This window comes from Nannobrachium achirus (assembly GCF_963921795.1).
Source record: "Nannobrachium achirus genome assembly, chromosome: 7".
Lineage (NCBI taxonomy): Eukaryota > Metazoa > Chordata > Actinopteri > Myctophiformes > Myctophidae > Nannobrachium > Nannobrachium achirus.
Window position 1 is genome coordinate 32,055,251 of NC_137816.1, and position 20,114 is coordinate 32,075,364.

The 20,114-nt window shown below is 43.3% G+C and overlaps 1 protein-coding gene across 1 annotated transcript in view; it reads right to left on the reverse strand.

The window, feature by feature from the left end:
• Positions 1 to 5,161: 5,161 nt before the first annotated feature.
• Positions 5,162 to 20,114, reverse strand: part of igdcc4 (immunoglobulin superfamily, DCC subclass, member 4) — a 158,359-nt gene continuing 143,406 nt past the window's right edge. The window contains 11 exon segments of the mRNA XM_080730184.1: positions 5,162 to 5,499; positions 6,159 to 6,352; positions 8,267 to 8,392; positions 9,896 to 9,942; positions 9,945 to 10,023; positions 10,653 to 10,917; positions 11,351 to 11,408; positions 11,411 to 11,452; positions 14,860 to 14,994; positions 16,621 to 16,791; positions 19,817 to 19,944. Of these exon segments, the coding sequence (XP_080586310.1) occupies positions 5,211 to 5,499; positions 6,159 to 6,352; positions 8,267 to 8,392; positions 9,896 to 9,942; positions 9,945 to 10,023; positions 10,653 to 10,917; positions 11,351 to 11,408; positions 11,411 to 11,452; positions 14,860 to 14,994; positions 16,621 to 16,791; positions 19,817 to 19,944 (1,534 nt within the window). The 3' untranslated portion in view covers positions 5,162 to 5,210.

Below are 20,114 nucleotides of genomic sequence, written 5' to 3' on the forward strand. Positions count from 1 at the left end.
AACCAGTATCCAGTATCCAGTAGAGTTTGCTTGTCTAAGGCTCTAAAGGCCTATGGACACCAAGAGATTGAGATGAATTGAGGTATTTAGTGAGTCAACAATCTTTATCACCTCTCCCCAGTTTATGTCCTTAGGTCTCCCAAAATGTGACGCATTATGAGCTTGTAGATCAGGTATTTTCTCCATTAGTCAAAGGACAAAGTAGGTAAAGTAGGGCTTTAAGTGGTTAAAAAGAGTTTCTTTTTTTTTCCTTTTCAAAAGTTGGATGACACAGTATAGGACGAAAGATCAGAGAATAAGTGAATGAATCACTTATGCACCAGAGATCTTATTTCCTGCTGGACACCAGCACATACACACATGTGTTGGTACATTCACTTCGACCAGCGCCAAATGGTCTGAAATCAGGCGAGTTAAGAAATAATTATTTTGTGTTACACACAACACTGATGAAAGCACATTGGAAACTGTTCTGTAACAAAATGAGGTAGTGTTGATGATGGTGAGCCAGGGAGCACCGATGTCACTGCCAACATCAATTCCACACACCAACGGTGGGGGAAATGACTAAGTACATTTACTACTGTCCTTTTTGAGGTACTTTTACTTTACTTGAGTAATTCCATTTCTTGACACTTTGTATTCTACTTTGCTACATCTCAGAGGCAAGTTTTGATGTTGAAGTAAGTATAAAATAGGGCTTAAGTGGTTAATGATCAATACTTATAGTCCAATAACATGATATGTCTGTTTCTGAAATGGGCATTCTGCATATTGAGTAATGCTACTATTGGTATTTTATATTTGTCTACCTTTGTTCTTTTAGTCAAGTACCAGAGTACTCCTACATTGTGGTATTGATACTTTTGCTTCCACCACTGTATACCACTTTAAGTATTGCCTGTTAATGGGTACATACTGTATCTGACCCATTACTTCTACTTAGCCATATAGAATGAGACCATTAGTCTGAAGTTGTTCGACAGAAATTATAATGGCAGCCTCATTTTTCAGAGGTGAAACATCATTTGATGTGTGAAAAGGCAGAAAATTAAACATGTTTTGGCATTGATTTGATTGAATGTCTAGTGTCAACCAGAACTGATGGGCAGTTCGGGGTAATTTAATCATCATTTCGATCACTCAAAAAAAGAAATAAAGTTCAATGATCCTTATCTCAGTAGGGGCTCAGTGCCTCTTTACTCAAGTATACTCAAATATTGCTAAATAAAGTTGATACTTTACTTCTAATCCACTTTGTCAGAGGCAAATATTGTATTTTTACCCCACTACAATTGTTCCACAGCTTTAGTTACTAGTTACTTTGTTTGACTATTACTACAAAACATACATTAACCAATTAAGCCCTGTTTTATATTGTCACTGTCGGGCAGAAACCTTTTATCTCCAAGTTTCAAAATAGTATGTTCTTTCGTAAACAAAAGCCCTACTTCATCATACAAGAGTGTTGCACAAAAGTAGTGAAAATAGCAGATCTACAAGCACACAACGGCCTCACAGTGCGAGGCGTTGTGTGCTTGTAGATCGGCTATTTTCACTACTTTAACTTGTTTTTTTAAATAATAATAAAAAAGGGAACGGTTTTGGACATACGTTTCTACTAAGGCTGGGACTTTAACTGATTAATTGCGATTAATTAATTACAGAAAATTAACGTGATTAAAAAAATTAACGCATTTTAATCGCACTTAGTTTTTGCACCACAGAACCTTCAGTTTCGGGCATACTGATCATAGCAATACACCAACCAAGAAGAGACAACAAACGCAAAGGGAGAAGTAGCCGATCAGAGCGCTTTGCTTGGCCCAGTGGATGTGAAATTTAGATTTAAAAAACTCACTCATTGATTCACTCGTACAACAAAATGTGTTTTACTTGACAAAAAATGCTTCTCAGGTTCAAATATCGATGTGCGATTAAAATGCGATTAAAATGCGATTAATTGCGATTAATTAATCACAGAGCCTGTAATTAATTAGATTAAAGTTTTTAATCGCATCCCAGCCCTAGTTTCTACCCGACAGCAATGATATATGTTGCCTTGTGATCTTGTAGACCATGTAGAGAAAAGTGCAGCACCTGGCAGAATGGCTGTGAACACATCCCTCACCCGGAAGCAAAACACCACCACTAATCAGCAGAGGTGGAAAGTAACTACTGTAGGTATACAGCTACTCTGTTGCTGTCGGACGGAAACCTTTTATCTCCATATTCTGACTTTTTGTGTTTTTGCTACTTTTTGCTCCTTTTGAATTTGAATCCTGAAACGTAACCGTTTTGGACATATGAGCTTTCCACCCGACAGAGGTGACTTCTTCCACCACTGCACATGAGTTGCTGTAATGTCTTCTCGGTGTTACCCACATACACAGTTAAAATCCTCAGTGTTACAGAGGCTAACTTTAGATACTTATTTATTGTTTTTATTAACTGGGGATGTCCCCATTCTCGGCAGAAAATATTCAACCAAAAACTTTCATTATTTTTCTAAAATGTTCAAATATATCTTAAAAATAAAAGTTTAAAATTTGTTTAGCCGAAACAGCGCAAATAGCCGGTGAGCTTTTCCTCCTGTATTTGCCATACAATGATGTATTAATTACAGCTTAAGTGGTTAGGTGAACACTGAGGACTTTACTGACACAGAAAGCCATACCAACCATGGACATGTGAAGGGTTTTGCACCAACAGAGAGATATCCACCCACTGAAAGAAGGGACACCAGCAAAGTACAGAAATGTCCAATGGAAGTATAGTTAAAACAATCATACAAATTAAATAAAAACAAAGCAGAAATTCCAGTACTTTTGAGTGTGCACCTGAAGTCATTCCACTACCAACTAGATCTGAAATTTATGTTTCAACTCTCCACGATGACAGTTTCATAGAAATTGCTTGACGTCTGGTGAGAAGTTTGCTGGTTAAATAGGTGATTTGGAATAGAACCCTCCATGTGTTGTACTACTATGTTCATCCTTCATGTCGTGTTTGCTGTTTTTACATCCTTTCCACAATGTGTTTCCTACTTGTACTGAATAGAATCATCTAGTAAATATACAAAGGGGATAAACATGCCTAGAATAATTAGGCACTTGAGACCCCCATGCTCCAGTCAGGAAATGTGTGTTTATATCATTGCTGTTGGGCACAAATGTATCCTTTTGAGCTTCACGTTTTGCTCAGAAATTGCGTAAATCCCCAAGCTCACAAGCTAATGAGCATTTCCGCTATACTTTTGGAAAATTTGGAAAGTGAATGTGCTTGAGTACCGGTATGTCTGTAGGTTTCCTAAATATATTTATTTCACCAATTAAAAGTATTAACAAAGAGCTTGTAATTAAATAATAGCTACTACTAATTAGAAAGGTTACAGGTTTTGGACATACAGTACAGTAAGGTTTCTGCCCGACAGCGACGATATCGCTGTGTGTGACTACGTGTATTTGAGAGCGATACAATGAGGAAAAAACAGACATTTATGTGAGTGCATTAACATTGCATGTGCGTAGTGTGTGTGTGTGTGTGTGTGTGTGTGTGTGTGTGTGTGTGTGTGTGTGTGTGTGTGTGTGTGTGTGTGTGTGTTGACCCTGAGACAGCAGGAGGCTGGAGAGAGACACAGTCATTCTGCACTCTCAGAGTGTGTAGATAATGTTTTTTAGTTTTTTTTGTTTAGTTTTTTGTTTGTTTTTAAGGCTTACTCCTCAGTGCCGGAGCAAATTAGCATCCGTTCAACGACGCTCAGGGGAGACCAACCTGGCCTACTGTTCCACTCCTCTCATTTACGCTGATGACGTGGGCATCCGGATGCACATTTAACACTCTGGTGTACATGCTTCAGAGACATTAATCTGTGAGGAAGAGAACGTGACGTCACACCGGTGAAAATAGCGGCGAACCCAGGCGGCGAAAATGATGGTGCCACCTGTCCATTGAACTCAATGGATGGGGGCTTGCTATGTTGTGAGGAGCTGCACCTTCTTGATGTCCCTGAAGCATAAACCAGGCTTAAAGGAACACCCAGGGGCCTTTTCCACCAAAAGAACCTTGGTTCAATAACCAGTGCCATTCAACTTTCTTGGAACCTTGGTTCGTTCTTGCGAACCAGCCATGAACCGGCTTGCGTTTACACCAGATTGAACTATATTGAACCAGAGGAACCAAGGATTTTGTGGTTCCCGTTACGAACCAACTTTTATGGTCCGGAACCAACTCGGTTCTCTGTGGAAAAGCTCACCTCTGGTTCATCCCATAGGCGGGAGAGAGATCCCGAACCGGTTCTTTGCCGGTCGAAAAGCGCCCAGAGTATTCCTGTTCCCCAGTGAAACCAGGGGCGTCATATTGGGGAGAAAAAAAAACAATAATATCCGCTCAAGCCCTAGCAGATCTTTAAAACAAATATTTAAATCAAATCTTCTGTTCTGGGGTTATCTGGCAAAAATATTTTGATCATTTTGGGGGTCCTTAACATAAAAAGGTTTGAGAACCACTGCTATCGGGGAGTGGCTATATTGACATCTCCTGCAGGACCCTGAATGTGACGCCCCTGAGCGAAACCGAACCCACGACACGGCAGGAAATAGTCACCTTACTATCTGCTTCTTTCTTGTTAGTCATAAGTCAAATATGACCCCCCTGTCAGGTCAAACATGACCCCCTGTGTTGGGTCAAATATGACCCCCCTGTTGGGCAAAAAGCCCAAAAGGAACATACTGTCAACTATGCAAGAGAATGCATACCCATATATACTCTAGCACTAAAAAATATATATACTGTATATACACACGTTATGAAACAATGGATTCAAAGTACCTATAAAAACTCAGCAAGGAAGAGAACAGAAATCAGTCTAATACAAGTGGTTCTCAACGAGGGGTACAGGGACCCTCAGGGTTCCTTGAGGGGGGCGGGGGGGTTCCAAGTGGACCCTTACCAGGTCTGTAACTCCGTTTTGAAAGTGTCCAAACGGAACCAAATGGGCACTTATGGTCCATTTGATTCCATTTGTAGGGGGGGGGAGGGGGTCCTTGAAATTAAAATGTTTGTATATATATATATATATATATATATATATATATATATATATATATATATATATATATATATATATATATATATATATATATTTTGTGTGTGTGTGTGTGTGTGTGTGTGTGTGTGTGTGTGTGTGTGTTCAGGGACACTGCAGGAGGCTATGGGCACAGGTAACTGTGTGCCACTGAGGTAGAATGTACAAGGCCGGAGCTGACAAAGGGGGTGGGGGTCAGGGGAAGCCCAGAGGAGACGGGGGGCTTCCCCGCCGAGGAGGAGGGGCAGTGTCTGGACTCCCCGTTTTCCAGGGGCTCCGGCCTCAGCTCGGGGCGGCGGCGGGGGGTCCTGGGCGAGTGGAAGCCGTTGGTCAGCGGTGGTCCCGTCATGGCGTCCTGCTGCTGCAGCTGGACATCTGCCATCAGCTGGGGGGACTTCACGCCTTCCAGCTCCCTGCAAGGTTGGTACAGTTAACTAGAAGAACACTAATCCAGAAAGACGCTGGCAAATATCCTTGATTATGCAGGTTAAAATCCTTGCTTTTGCGATGAAATATGATTTTTTTTATTCGATTCTTTATGTGATTTTAATGCTTTAAAATTCTGTGAGTTTTTATGTGAGTTTATGCTGAAAATGTGTGAAATATATGTGAAAAGTTGCAAAATATGAGGAAATGTTTGGAATATTCAATGTGATTTTGCTGCCCTTTTGAAAAGATGTACCCTCCCCCCCCCCCCCCCCCCCCCCCCCCCCCCCCCCCCCACACACACACACACACTCCATATGGATATAGCTCCATATATGGATATGGATATAAAAGTCAATAGGGAAAACAATCTTTCTCTACAGAAAAGCAGATCACACGATTCCCGATATAGCCGGATGATTTGACATAATGGCGCGAGTGTGTGACGCAAAAACTGTAGCGGTCACTCTTGAATAATAAAGTTGGACAAGTACTATCGTGTGTTGCCCTGTTAGGACAACCAAACTAATACAAACGAAACAAGGAAACCCACGTACGGTAAATAAAATTATAATATTCAAAATGAACTGAAATTGATCAAGATGAGGTAAAAAAGAAGAATAAATAAATCCCAAACTGTATTAACCTTGGCTCCCTGCTGTGATTGCCCAGCTGCTTCCCAGGGAGGGAAGTGAAGGGACTCTGCAGTGACAGCATTTTGAAGGTGTCCTGGTCCTGTGGTGGCGCCGCCAGGTTAGACGGGATGCTGGGGGAATACTGGGCGTCCGCTGCCAACGAGGGTCCCCTGATGCTGTCCCCCGACGACTCCCCTCCGTAGGCCTGGGGCACAATCAGGACATTTAACTTGACAATTCATTCTCATACAAATAAGTTTGATTTAAACCAGGGGTCTTCAACAGAGGGTCTGGGACCCCTAGGGGGTCCTCAGAGTTAGTACAGAGGGCTGTGTGATAGGATCATTATTTTAAACTTGAACCCTCGCATCCCTATACTCTGAGTCTGAGGAGAGCTTGTAGATCAGCTATTTTTTTGGCAAATAGGTTTGGGGTAGAGGTAAAAAAAAGAGCAGACCAAGTACAGAGTGAAAGGTCAAGTTTACTAAGTATCAACGATTTAACATTTTAAGTGGTTAAGTGTCAAAAAGTCTATGACTATCTATGACATCGATGAGAATCTCCATCACAACATATATCCCTGCTTCATCTCCCTCTCAGATAAGGGGTCCTTGGCCTGAAAATGTTGAAGATCCCTGATTTAAACGATTGAATTGTGTTTTTGATGTTGATCATCGGAACACGCACGCACGCACGCACGCACGCACGCACGCACGCACGCACGCACGCACGCACGCACGCACGCACGCACGCACACACACACACACACACACACACACACACACACACACACACACACACACACACACACACACACACACACACACACACACACACACACACACACACACACACACACACACTCAAATAAACACACACACAGGACTCAAATAAAAAAACACACAAAAGTATCAAATCTACAAGCTCTACTGTAGCTTGCAGATCTGATACTTTTGACACTCTTGTGTGAGGCTGTAGTATGATCAAGATCAGGTACAGTAGGTTGTTAATTTACAAAAGAACACAAGTTAAAATATAGAGATAAGAGGTTTCTGCCCGATAGCAAAAAAAGACTGACAATGACTGGTACCAATAATCTAATTAAATATTGTCCTAATAGTCCAAATGCATTCAATATGATGGTGTTCATTTAGAGCCCAGCTGTGTCCTTCACACAGCACCTGCCAGTTATGGATGTGCTTGTCTTACTCTTCAGGGTGCATTCACACATGCATGTTTTATTGCGATTAAAACGAATCCTGTAGCGTATTGTCGGAAAATGTGCATCATTTGGGCATGTGTGAAGACACATGCGTATTCTTTTGAGGATTAAACAAACAAATGCAAATCCCCTAAAAAACTGTGGTTTTGATTCGCTTCAGCACAAGATAATTGTGATCAGGCATTTGCAGGGATTGGAGCAAAAACACATCTCACGGCTGAACGTTTTGTTAGTCCATAAGTCCCAATTTGTGATTTGTGAAACAGCATGTTGTGTTTCCAACAAGTACAAGTAGTACAATTATGTAAAAGTATGACGTTACGGTATTAACATTCTAAATCCTTGCTGTTCTACATACAGCCAATGATGATGTTTTAGTAATATTGTTCCTAAAATATTATTACTAAAACATAAATGTAATCCGATGTCTTGAATTTTTTCATTATAGTATTTTCTTTTGTAACGGCCGGTAGAGAAGGCCGCGTTTTAAACATGAACGTGATTTAAAAGTTAGATTAGGAGATAAATGCACTTTAGTGCAGCAGCATAACACTGGCATCTACCAGGCGCCGCGACTTCCTGGTCACGTGATACCCCGTTGCATTTCGGGAATTGGAGTGTTTCTCTTCACAGGCGGGTGCCTCGTACAGAAAACTTCAGCTTACTGTAGATTACTGTACACCGCGCCAAACGCGTCGAGGGCACCGGGGAGACATCGAAGAGTTTGATGAGTTGGCGCGTCGTGGGCATCAAATGAGTTAATTAGTGCCATATTCTAGTGCCAGTTTGACACATTCTGATACTCTTTAATCTTATAAAATAACGACAGAAATCTGTGGTGGCGACTGAGAAGTGAACTAATCCATGAGATGATGTAATAACGGTCACAGGCCCTACCCCTCCATTGGCACTCCCCGCCTCCTCTTTCTCCCTGGAGGGGTCCGTGGTCAGCTCCGTGTGAACTATGACCTCTGCCTCCACCTGGTTACTGCACAGCGACGGACACAGATGGCTGTCTGAGTCCTGCAAACACAGCAACCGTGTTAGGCCAGCGACAGTTCATCAAACTAATTCCCTTTAAAGGAGACGTTCGGACCAAATCATGACCCCCCCCCCTGAATCTGCCCTTTATAACACCCCTTCTTAACACATCGGACGCCCACGTGGTTAACGTGTCTTAATTTGCTGGTGCCCATGGCAACGCGTCATTTTACCTACCGGCGAGAGTACTGGCGAGAAAAGTAATCCGAGTAAATGTAATCCGAGTATGTCCTGTTTATTTCGCGAAAATCTTTTCTTTCAGTCAGGACCGTTTTTTATCATTTCTAAGCCACAGTGTTTGTGTTACGGCAGGTAGAAGAGGCTGCCGTTTTGAAATGAAAGTGATTTAAAAGCTAGATTAGGAGAAAACAGCATTTTTGTGCAGCCGCTAAACAGGAAGTCAACGAGACACACAGCACGTCCGGGTGACGTAATTGCGCGCTGCATGTTGGGAAATGGAGTTTGTTTCATCACCGCGGTAGCCAAGTGCAGTAGCTACAGTACAGTATAGTTTACTGTACAACGCGTCAAACGCGTCGTGGGCCTCCAGCGACATCAAAGAAATTGACTTGTAGACACCACGTGGGCATCCGATGTGTTAACTTCTTTAGTCTTAGATTTCTTTTCATAGCTGCCCCTGTTGCTAGATTTCGCGACCCCTCACACAGCTAAAACGGTGGGTATCGTCATCCCGCTAGTGCAGTTATTTCTTTAGCTTAAAAGTTAGTATTTACACACCGTCCAGAGACCAACCAAACCGCTGTATTTCCCTCATAGGCACCCTTAGTTGTAAAACACACAAGTAGATCCGGGGACGCTCCTCTGCTCCTCCCCTCTCCTCCCAGCTCTCCTCTCTCTGCAACAGCAGCAGTAGCAGCCGGCTGCAGCGACGAACAACGATTCGGTTCTTTTTTTTCGTCTTTTCAACTGACTAACAGACTTTATTAGCATGAAAAAAACTGTTTCAATAATGGCCAGAATTGATAATGACTCGGAGTATACGCTCAGAAGATTTTGAGTGGTAGCAAGCCTATGTTTGAACCGGAATGTCAATATACTGATGAATAGCTGTATATCGTCGTTGTCGGGTGGAAACCTTGTATCTCCAGGTTTCAAATGTGTACGTTTTTTCGCTAAGCAAAGCCCTGCTTCATCATACAAGGCTGTCGCACAAAAGTAGTGAAAATAGCCGATCTACAAGCACACAACGCCTCGCGGTGCGAGGCGTTGTGTGCTTGTAGATCAGCTGTTTTCACTAGTTTAAATCATTTCTAAAATGATAAATACAAAACGAACTCTTTGGACATGGTTTTTGGACACAAAGTTTTGCAACCCGACAACGACGATATGGAGATAAAAGGTTTCTACCTGACAACGACAATATACTGTCTATGTATGAAACACGCTTCTCAATTATTCGATTTAATCGAAATCGCTAGAGTAATCGCTAAGACAATAGTGGAGAGTTGCAGCACCAGCCATCACCTTGTCATGAGCTGTATTTAACATGTGCAGAGCTCCGTTGGTGACCGCGGAGACTCCTCTGTGATGGTGTCTCTGTAGGTCGTGATTCTGTTGGCCCAGTTCCGGCTCACTGAGCCATTCCACACTGTCTGGTAGAGAAAACCACACACACCCGACAAAGCACAGAGGCAAGCCTGAATCACGCTGCTGCTGTTGCTGGGAAGTGTAAGAATGAGGAATATGAGTCCTTCTACAAATTAGTTATTGTGGTTTTTTTTTATGTCTGGTCAGTGTGACATGACATGGTGACTGAACTGAAAGATCTGTCTGTATGTCTGTCCATCTACTGTACCTGTACCTGTACTGTGTATCTATCTTCAAAACTTCACGTGTGCTGCCATTGGCAAGACAATAGATTTCCAGTGGACTGGCAGAACATTAGCTTGTAAATCAGCAATTTTTTTTTGCAATTTTTATGACCTCTGACTTCGAAGTTCAGATCTATCTATGGAGGTGGATTCTGCCATTTTCTGCAAAAATACGCTCCATTCTCCATAAAAATTAGAAAGGCAAAACAGAAACCTGTAGAAAAAATGCATTCGCAGGAAATTGCAGGAAGAGCAGTGAAGCCTGAAAACTTGAAACAGCACATCTGTATCCATCCATCCATCCATCCATCCATCCATCCATCCATCCATCCATCCATCCCTCCCTCCCCTAGGCCATGAGGGGTACGTCACGTGTGGTGATGGAAACAAGCCAGTTCCTTCACACTAACCTTGGATTCAGGTGCAGGGCCATCCTCCAGTCCGGCCTCTGGACTGCTGCTGCTGGCCATCAGACTCTGCTGCTCTGAGGGTTCTGCTGGAGCTTGGCAAGGCTCCTGGCATGCAGACTGGCATCCAGACTGGCACCCGGAGGGCATGAGGGTCTCCAGCTCGTGGCAGTCGCTGCCCTCTGGCTCCGGGACAGGAAGCGCCCGGCCCCCTCCTCCTCCTCGTCTGTACTGGGGCGTCAGAGCTGCAGAGTCCAGACCCCGCTCACTGCCCTGCTCAGAGGAGTGAGAGAGAGAGAGGCAGAGAGACAGAGAGAGAGAGAGAGAGAGAGAGAGAGAGAGAGAGAGAGAGAGAGAGAGAGAGAGAGAGAGAGAGAGAGAGAGAGAGACAGAGAGAGACACACAGAGAGAGAGAGAGAGAGAGAGAGAGAGAGATGTGTATTAATAATATACCATGTTATTGTGCATTCAATACTACGCTATTCTGTTTTTTTATATATTTGAAGACAAATGAAAATAAATGTCTTTCTTTCTTTAAATACAAATTTAAAAAATATATACTTTTTTAATTTTTCTTCTTTTTCCAACATTTTCGTGGACCCCCTGCAGTATCCCCACAGACCCCCTAGGGTCGCGGACCCCCTGTTGAAGACCCCAGTCTTAAAGCATTTCAAAAATATTCCTTCTGATTGTTACCATACCTGGCCTTGCTGTTGCGGAAGCTAAAACACATGCAGAGGAGGATGCACAACAGGCCAGACACACTCCAACTATGATCCCTGTCACCGCATGGATGTCCAGCTCTGTGCAAACACAAGAAAACACATGGCACCCAAAGGTTAGAACAGGGCACAGGAAAGAGCAAGAACCCAGAAATAGCTGATCTACAGGCTCACAAACGGAATCTTATTGCGACGCGGCGTGAGCTTGTAGATCGCTAATTTACGACAGAGTATGACGTGGCTGTCGGGCAGAAATCTCCATATTACATTTTGCGTGTGCTTTTTTTGTAAACTACTAGATCAGGGCCTTCAATGTTTTCAAGCCAAGGACCCCTTAGCTGAGAGAGAGATGAAGCAGGACCCCCTCTACATATTGTATAAATGTGTGATGCAGATTTTCATTGATTTCATAGATAGATTCATAGACCTGTTTGACAGCACTGTCATCAGTATATGTTGGATTCACGTTAATGTGTATGCAGACATTTAACCACTTAAATCGTCGATATTTTGTAAACTTGACCTTTCACTATGTACTTGGTCTGCTCTTTTTTACCTCTACACCAAACCTATTTGCTGAAAATATCCTCAACGTCTCGCAGCGCGAGGCGTTGAGAGCTTGTAGATCTGCTATTTTTGGCCAAAGTTCTCCTCAGAATAGGGATGCGAGGGTTCAAGTTGTTAATTTAAAAGAATGATCCCACCACAAGGATCTGGTGGCCCCCTGTAGTAGTCTGAGGACCCCCTACGGGTCCCGGACCCCCTGTTGAAGACCCCCTGTACTAGATAATTCTACAGCGTCACACAAAAGCATCACAAGTTGCAGATCTGCTACTTTTGATGCTTTTGTATCCTGAAAAGTGGCAGTTTTGGACAGATGAGGTTTCCACCCGACAGAGACGATAAGATAAATCAGGCTTGAGGCTGACAAGACATGACTGAAGCAGTGAAAGAAGAGTATCTGGTTATCTGGTCCAATGCACATGATAGCTCACGTGTGTCCAGCGACACGCATGTTCTGTTGGAGTGTCCTTCATGCAGATATCGTGAGCCCCTGACTCCTCACTCCTTGTTAATGTACAGAGGAAAGTCTCATTTAGATGACAAAACAAAATGTAATGTTTGGCCATTCATATAACATGGAAGAACCAGTGGCTTGTACCTTGTCGGCACCTTTAACTTGGTATCTATAAATGCAAGGGCTCTGTGTGTGTGTGTGTGTGTGTGTGTGTGTGTGTGTGTGTGTGTGTGTGTGTGTGTGTGTGTGTTTGTGTGTGTGTGTGTGTGTGTGTGTGTGTGTGCCTATGTGTGCGCTGTGCATGCGGTGCGGCACATGTACAGTATGTATGTACTGTATTATATGTATACAGTGCATATACTGCTTATCTCTCCTTCACATATCTTGGAAACCATTCATCCGAATTGACTTCACACTTGGCAGGTGTGTTGTTGAGGACCCAAGGGAATGCTGTGGCATGTGCAAAGTCGATGGGATGAGCAGTTCTGAAAGAAAACCTGCAAGCAAGCAGCCCTGCCGGTGGCCAACCGTGGGAACACGCTTCCAATGGCAAGTATATACTGTACTGTAAGTACATTAATTTGACAACTATGTATGCTATGGTGACTTTCAATACCTCCCCATGTTTACTTCTTACTGCAAAAGCTAATCGATTATAAAAAAATACAGAAAATGGCTTATCTACAAGCTCTACGTTTATTTTCGCTATTTCTGGTATCCCATACCATTGTTCAATGACTTATAACTTTCTGTATGGGTATATATGTGACCATTATATACTAAATACATATACAGTATAAACACAACCATACAGTATATTAAAACCTGCTTCCCGGTTACTTGATTAATTGGAAAAGTTATTGATAGAATAATAGCCAAGGATTGGAGGAACGTTCTGCCAGTCCTCCAAACATTCAACAGGAGTGAGGTACAGAGACTTAATTGATATTCAGTTGTGAGAGAGTATGTTTGGCAGTCTGGCTGCATGTGTGTGTGTGTGTGTGTGTGTGTGTGTGTGTGTGTGTGTGTGTGTTTGTGTGTGTGTGTGTGTGTGTGTGTGTGTGTGTGTGTGTGTGTGTGTGTGTGTGTGTGTGTGTGTGTGTGTGTGTGTGTGTGTGTGTGGTGTGTGTGTGTGTGTGCGTGTGGGTGGGTGCGTGCGTGCGTGTGTGTGTGAGTAAGGAGTCTAGAGGAGGAGGAACAGATGTGAGAGCCCACCCAGGCTGCCTCCAGGCTGGTCTCATTCACACTGCTCACTGGCACCATGCGACCCAAATAAACCAATAGCTGCTTCCCAGGCCCAGGGGGTGTCGCACCAAATTCTGGGCCCTGGGCACAAGGATCCACTCACATTTTGTGCTTTAACTATTGAAAAGTAGCATTTTTGAAAGCTCGTGAAAATGTGTGCAAGTCTTTGAATATTTCAAATCCTTGCAATGGTTTCAGTGGTGCTCAAACCTTTTCATGTGAAGGACCCCCAAAATGATATGTATTTGGCCACGGACCCCCATCTCAAAATATTTAGTTCCAGGGACCCCCCAGAAGCAACATTTGAGTTACAAATGTTAAAAAATACATATAATCAAAGATTTCCATACATTTATACAACTTAAAAAAAAATAGCAGATCTACAAGCTCGCAGCGCGGCACTCGGTGCCGTGCTGTGAGCTTGTAGATCTGCTATTTTTCAATAGCTAAAGTATAAAATAATTAATGCCCCTCCACCTTGGGCCCTAGTAACTCAGTCCCACTCCCCCCCTTGTGACGCCCCTGCCCAGGCCACGCACTTCACAGCCAGCATCAGTCCACACCAGTGGTGTAGTAGAGTACCTAAGTAAATTTAGAAAACCTCTTATCTCGATATTATCTTTTCATAAATTAATGCAGATCTACAAGTGACAGTTTTGGACATACTGTACTGTATTGTATGAGGTTTCCACCCGACAAAGATAATAACCTGTGATTGAGTGGACTAGGGATGGGACGATAAGCGATATTATCGTTTATCGTAATAAAAAACACTCACGATAATCTTATCGTGGAGATTTAATTATCATGAAATCGTCCTCCGTCATGCACTGTTATCAATTTACCTTTTATTTGCTGAGCTGCATATCCGGTACATTTAAACCCTCTATTGGTAAAACGTACTTATAATAGGCCTATATGTACTTGATACAGTCTTTTTTTCACTCTGTACCAAATCTCTTTAGCCTCAAATGTGCCAGTCTACAAACTGCGACACGTTGTGAGCTTGTAGATCAGCTATTTCTTGGCAAATGTTCCGCCCCAGGATAATGGATGTAGGGGATATTTTGATTATCGCGATAATATCGTAAACAGTGTTTTCTTTGGTCACAATAATCGTGATATGAAATGTTCACATCGTTCCCAACCCTAGAGCGGACAGCGTTTTGGAATCAGCCATGGCCGTGGGTGTTGCTGCCATGAATACAAAGTGATTCATGCTCACCATATCTTTCGGGGGCGGTGTGGACATCCTTGACGGGGGAGTAGGGTCCCTGGCCCACCTCTGTGGAAGCTCCCATCTTGAAGAAGTAGTGACAGCCACTGGACAAGCCCTGCACCTCCACACTGGTCACGCTCCCTGAGAGAGAGAGAGAGAGAGAGAGAGAGAGAGAGAGAGAGAGAGAGAGAGAGAGAGAGAGAGAGAGACAGACAGACAGGACAGACAGACAGACAGACAGACAGAAGAGAGAGAAGGATTATCAAATGGAACCCGACCACCTTATTGTATTATATCCCTGCTCTGCCTGCATGTAACCTTGATGCATGAAAACTGTTACACTCCTTTCACTTGTTCATGTATTGTATTGTATTGTATTGTATTGTATTGTATTGTATTGTATTGTGTACACTTCTGCTTTGGCAATGTAAACGTATGTTTTCTCATGCCATTAAAGCCCTTTGAATTGAATTGATTGAATTGAATTGAATGGAATTGAAATTGAATTGAGAGAGAGAGAGAGAAAGAGAGAGAGAGAGAGAGAGAGAGAGAGAGAGAGAGAGAGAGAAGAGAGAGAGAGAGAGAGAGAGAGAGGACTTTGGGGGATTTACCTTTCAAAGTACAGTATATGGCAACATAATTATTTTGTATTTTTCTTGTATTCTTTTTTCCCCAGAAAACTTACAGTAGGTCAGGATTTAGAAGGTCTTTTTAGAATCGGCCTCAGTCCTAAATTGGTTAACCATGACATTAACCCTATACACATGGGCTATTGAAAATGGATGATAGTTCAATTGGCTTTCTTAATTTCCCTAAGGAGCTTCAAAGGATTATGGCTGAACTGAAGCCCTTATCAGCTGCTGTTCTTGTTTTAGACCCTTATTGCCTATTTATTGTTTTATTATTAAAAAGATTATGTAGCCTAATTCTAGTAGTCTGTTAGTCATATGTCAAGTTTTTTTTGTGTGAAATTGTGTAAATTATCGGTCTCGTGGCCAGTTCATTCTTGTAAAAATAGACTCATGTCTCCATATTTTGTACTGGTTAAATAAAGGTTACAGTTATATCGTCTCGGTCAGGTAGAAACCTAATATGTCCAAAACTGTTACTTTTCAGGATTTAAATTCAAAAGCTCAAAAACATCGCTTTGTGCCGCATTTCGAGCTTGCAGATCTGCTACTTGATGCTTCAGTGCGACTCTGTATGATCAAGTAAGGCATTCATTTACACCAGTGGTTCTCAACCTGTGGATCGGGACCCCCAGGGGGGTCCCCAAATTATTTTGGGGGTGTCCCCAGATGATTAACTTAATGTGCAACATAGTTTTTCTCACTCAACTGTAAACAAACCAACATAAAGTTTAAGTGTATAGAGGGTATCTGCACATTTCTAAAGTGACAATTTGAGGAGTTTTTAATGCCTCTAACATGACAAATTAAACATTGGCCAAATTGTCAAATATTAGAGGCAAAAATTTAGAAAATAGCAGATCTACATGCTCACAATGCCTCGCAACAATAGAACAGTCGTTATACAAAATATAATGCCTCAACTCTTAGTGCTCGTCAGGGTGGGGGGTCCCCAGTTAACATATGATTATTTTGGTGGTCGCGGGCCTGAAAATGTTGAAGAACCACTGATTTACACCAATAACTTAAAATATGGAGATACAAGGTTTCTGCCCGACAGCAACAACCATACATCTAGTTGTTGAGGTAGTGGCAAAGAGCTGTACCAGTGCAGAGCACACTGGCCAGCAACACTCACCATCCTGGGACAGGCTGTTCCACAGATGCTCAGGCTGGCTCTGGTTGCCGCTGTATATGATCCTGTAGCTGATGATGATACCGTTGGGCTCCAGCGGGGGGCGCCAGCTCACCAGCACAGAGGAGGAGTCCAGTGCGCTGAGCTGCACCTCCTCTGGGGCTGTGGAGGGTCCTGTGAGTGGGAGGGAAAAAAGACACCTTTCTCAGGACTCTGGCTGGGCTCAGATCATGGCTTTGACACAAGCACACAACCATTACTATCATCAACATTTTCACAACGGGAAGGAAAGGGCACTGGACTGGGCTCATGGATTTTCACAACGGGAAGGAAAGGGCACTGACTGGGCTCATGGACACACCAGCACCACTTTGACGCACGCACACGCACGCACGCACACACACACACGCACACACACACACACACACACACACACACACACACACACACACACACACACACACACACACACACACACACACACACACACACACCACACACACACACACACACACACACACACACACACAATGCCATATTTGCACAATTGTTTGCCACATAAGCCTAAACCCATAGTCGATCTACAATCTCACAACGTGTCATGCTTGCGATGCGTCGTGAGCTTGTAGATCTGGTATTTTAACACAGGCACGCTACTAGGTATATAAATCAAGCGTAACTCCAACACCCCGACCCCTAAGCCTAACCTATAAATGCCTACTCCTCTAAGTACTCTAAGCCCCCAACATGAAGCTTTTTCCAAATTGCATAAGCCTGACTCCACAAATACATATTTTATAAACCATAAAAAAAAACGCCATTTCTCTTGTGAGGACCAGGAAAATGGTCCCTCACAATGTTCTCAAATTCTACTATACTTGTGGGGGACATTGGGTCCCCTTCTCCCCCGTGGGCAGGGGAGGAGCAGGTGAGGAGTGGAGGGGAGGAGAGAAGGGGGGAGGCCAGTAATTAGCCCACAAATGAGGCACAACAGCTGGGAACCCATCTGGGGGCCCGCAGGGTCCCCTGCCACCTGGGGGACTGGAGAAGGGGAGGGTGGAGACTAGGGGCTCAGGTGATGATGCCTGGTAGAGGCTGGGGGCGGAAGAAGTACTTAGATTGTTTTTCTTACTCAGTAGCAATACCACAACGTGAAAATACTCTAGTACAGGGGTCTTCAATGTTTTCAGGCCAAGGACCCCCTTAGTTGAGAGAGAGGTGAAGCAAGGACCCCCCACAACCTGTTCATAGATTCCATATAGTTTCATCTTTTGACAGCACAATCATCAGTGTATTTTGGATTACAGGACCCCCTGTAGTAACTCTGAGGGACCCCCCTAGGGGTCCCCGGACCCCCTGTTGAAGACCCCTGCTCTAGTAAAAATACCTGCATGGGATTCAAGCTAAATCAAATGTCGCGACTGGAAAAAATGTGTACGGCCAAGTGCTACGTAAGTGAGAAAGAAGCCTCCCACACTAGCACTGTTTCTTAAACAATGAACATGATATGTATCATTATGATGTTTTTAGTTTCTACATACATACTGTACATGCCCAACCAGGTGAAGAACTCACAGACTGAGGCTTTAACCTTTGCTTTTATGAAATATCCAAGACCATTAGGGGTTTTATGCAAGATGTTTCTGAACATACTGCTAGTTTTGACCACTTCAAATGCTCATCAAATAATAACTACTCCTTAAAGTGGTTAATGTATGTTTTTTGTATAATAATCTAAACTTGCAAAGTTAAACTAGTAACTAAAGCAGACATATAAATCTGAATCATATCAGAATCATTTGTATTGGCACATCAGATGTTTACAGGTGTGAAGTGGGCGATATATCTTTTGTTCTTCCTATTTTTCGAGTGTCGAAAAATGGACACACTCAAATACAGTAAAAGTACATCAGAATTGAACTGAAGTACAGTACTTGAGTCAATATACTTAGTTACTTTCCAGCAAGGGGCTCAGGTGATGCTGTGGTAGTGGGGAGAGTGTCATTAACAGAGACCCCTCTCTCATGATAGGTACTGTCCTTGCTGCTCCGCTTGGCTGACCTGACTGACAGAGCGAGAGAGAGAGAGAGAGAGAGAGAGAGAGAGAGAGAGAGAGAGAGAGAGGAGAGAGAGAGAGAGAGAGAGTGTGTGTGTGTGTGTGTGTGTGTGTGTGTGTGTGTGTGTGTGTGTGTGTGTGTGTGTGTGTGTGTGTGTGTGTGTGTGTGTGTGTGTGTGTGTGTGTGTGAGAGAGCGTGTGTCTGTCACAGACACTATCACTCCATCTGTCTGCCAAATTACACACTATTATCTCCCCTCCACCTGCCCCTGGTCTAACAACCGCCATGCTCTCTGTAAAGGCTTGCGCGCGTGTGTGTGCGTGTGTGTGTGTGTGTGTGTGTGTGTGTGTGTGTGTGTGTGTGTGTGTGTGTGTGTGTGTGTAGCCTACTTGTATTACTATACTTGTGGGAAATGCAACCGACAATAGTCTGTTTACAAGCTCACAGCTTGTAGACAGATTATTTTCGGCATCAAGGTTAGGGTCAAAAATGTAATAATTTTTTTTTAGAAAAGATAATCATTGTCATCAAATGTTGACGTCCTAGTAGTGTGCACATTTGCACTCAAGCTCATGCAAGCACGAAAACAAAAGCAGAGACAGACAGACAGACAGACAGACAGACAGACAGACAGACAGACAGACAGACAGACTCAGGGGTGTCGCACCAAATTCTGGGCCCTGGGTACTTTACAAGCTCAGAACGCGGCACCGAGTGCCACGCTGCGAGCTTGTAGATCTGCTATTTATTTTTGTAGATCTGCTAAGTCTTTGCTCTTTGAATATTTCAATCTTTTTTTTTTTTTTTTTTAAACCTGTTTCTATGTCAGTGGTGCTCAAACCTTTTCATGTGAAGGACCCCCAAAATGATATGTATTTGGCCACAGAACCCCCCATCTCAAAATATTTAGTTCCAGGGACCCCCCAGAAGCAACATTTGAGTTACAAATGCTCGCTTGAAAAAATACATATATTCAAAGATTTGCACAAATATTCACGACTTTTCAAAAATAGCAGCTCTACAAGCTGTATAGCTTGTATATCTGCTATTTTTCAATAGCTAAATAATTAAGGCCCCTCCACCTTGGGCCCTAGTACCACTCCCCCCCCCCCCACCCTTGTGACGCCCCTGGACAGACTCACTGTCTGGCTGAGTGGCCTCCTCCACGGTGACGCTGAACGGCCCCACCACGTCCAGCCCGTTGGACTGCACCGCCAGCTCGTAGCGGGTGAAGGGCTTCAGCGCCCCCAGCAGGATCTCCTGAGCAGTGCTGCAGCACAAAGAAACATGGAGGAGGCATGCATTATTATCGTTTTCTCCACTCAACAGTAAACAAACCAACATGCAGTATACAGGCCAGGGTATCTGCATTTCTAAAGAGACAATACCTCTAATTGTGTCAAAAGTAATCAACTATCATGGTCAAACATCGGTTACAAT